The sequence below is a fragment of the Neopelma chrysocephalum genome, unplaced genomic scaffold, assembly GCF_003984885.1.
Source record: "Neopelma chrysocephalum unplaced genomic scaffold, ASM398488v2 Primary Assembly neopelma1_63133, whole genome shotgun sequence".
Taxonomy (NCBI): Eukaryota; Metazoa; Chordata; class Aves; order Passeriformes; family Pipridae; genus Neopelma; species Neopelma chrysocephalum.
This window is the reverse complement of record NW_020905890.1, coordinates 1-884: the sequence shown is the minus strand read 5'-3', so window position 1 is coordinate 884 and position 884 is coordinate 1. Positions and strand designations below refer to the sequence as shown.

Genomic DNA, 884 nt, shown 5'->3' with positions numbered 1-884 from the left:
GCTGGCAGAGATGGATAAACTCTTAAGGACTAAACAGAGGGTGGTCTCATATCAGCCTCTGGTGCCCCCCAGCTGGGGGCAGGAGCCCCCACCTCTCCTTGTGCTTCTCCTTGTGCTTCTCAGCCGGGTTCTTGGGGTTCTTCACCCCTTCGTTGGGGCAGCTGGAAACATCCAGCCCCTTCTTCTTGTCCCTGTCCCCATCCGAGTCCTTCTCCTTCTTCCCATCCGCGTCCTTCTCCTTCTTTGGGGTGGTGGACTCTGGGGGAAGGATTTGGGTGTCACAGCCACAGCCCAAACCAGCGCAAGGCACCTGGGCAGCTGCATCCTGGGCTGGGGGATGACTGGGGGGATGCTCACCCCTCGGGGGGCACACACTGATTTACACCACTCCATCCTGGAGCGAAAACAAAGCCCTTGGAAAATCCAAGTCCATTCATTGCCTGGGGGGGCTGGATTACAGGTTATGGGAGCCTGCACGGGCTGGGACCGATCGCAGTGCAGCCTCCCTGGGGTTTGGGGACAGGGCTTGGGGTTTGGGGATGGCCCAGGAAAGGCTGAGGCTTTTGGGGGGTTCCTTCCTCCCCCGGCATTGCTCACCCAGAAGCCGCTTCCAGTTCTTGATGAGGATTTTGGCCGAGGCCACCACCTCTTCATCGGAGCAGTGCTTCCTCACCGAGTTCACGGCCACCCCGATCCGTGTGGTCTGGGGACACGAGGCAGGGACACATCCTTAAGGATGTGCCAGCTGGCACGGGAGGGCCAGGACCAGCCGCCCCATGGGGTGTCCCCCCACCCACACCCCCTCACCTGGAGCAGCTGGATGGTCATGGTGTAGCTGGTGAGGGATTTGAGCAGATCCAGCGCCCCTTCCTAGAGCAGGGAGA

The 884-nt window shown here is 60.9% G+C and overlaps 1 protein-coding gene across 1 annotated transcript; it reads right to left on the bottom strand.

Annotated features, from left to right (window-relative positions):
- Window positions 1–92: 92 nt before the first annotated feature.
- On the bottom strand, window positions 93–867 carry LOC113979233 (transcription elongation factor A protein 3-like; the record flags this gene model as incomplete). The annotated part of the gene is made up of 3 exons (XM_027706693.1): window positions 93–258; window positions 598–703; window positions 808–867. Coding segments are annotated over 3 exons (332 nt in total), but the record flags the coding sequence as incomplete, so codon positions are not given.
- Between the last annotated feature and the right edge of the window lie 17 nt (window positions 868–884).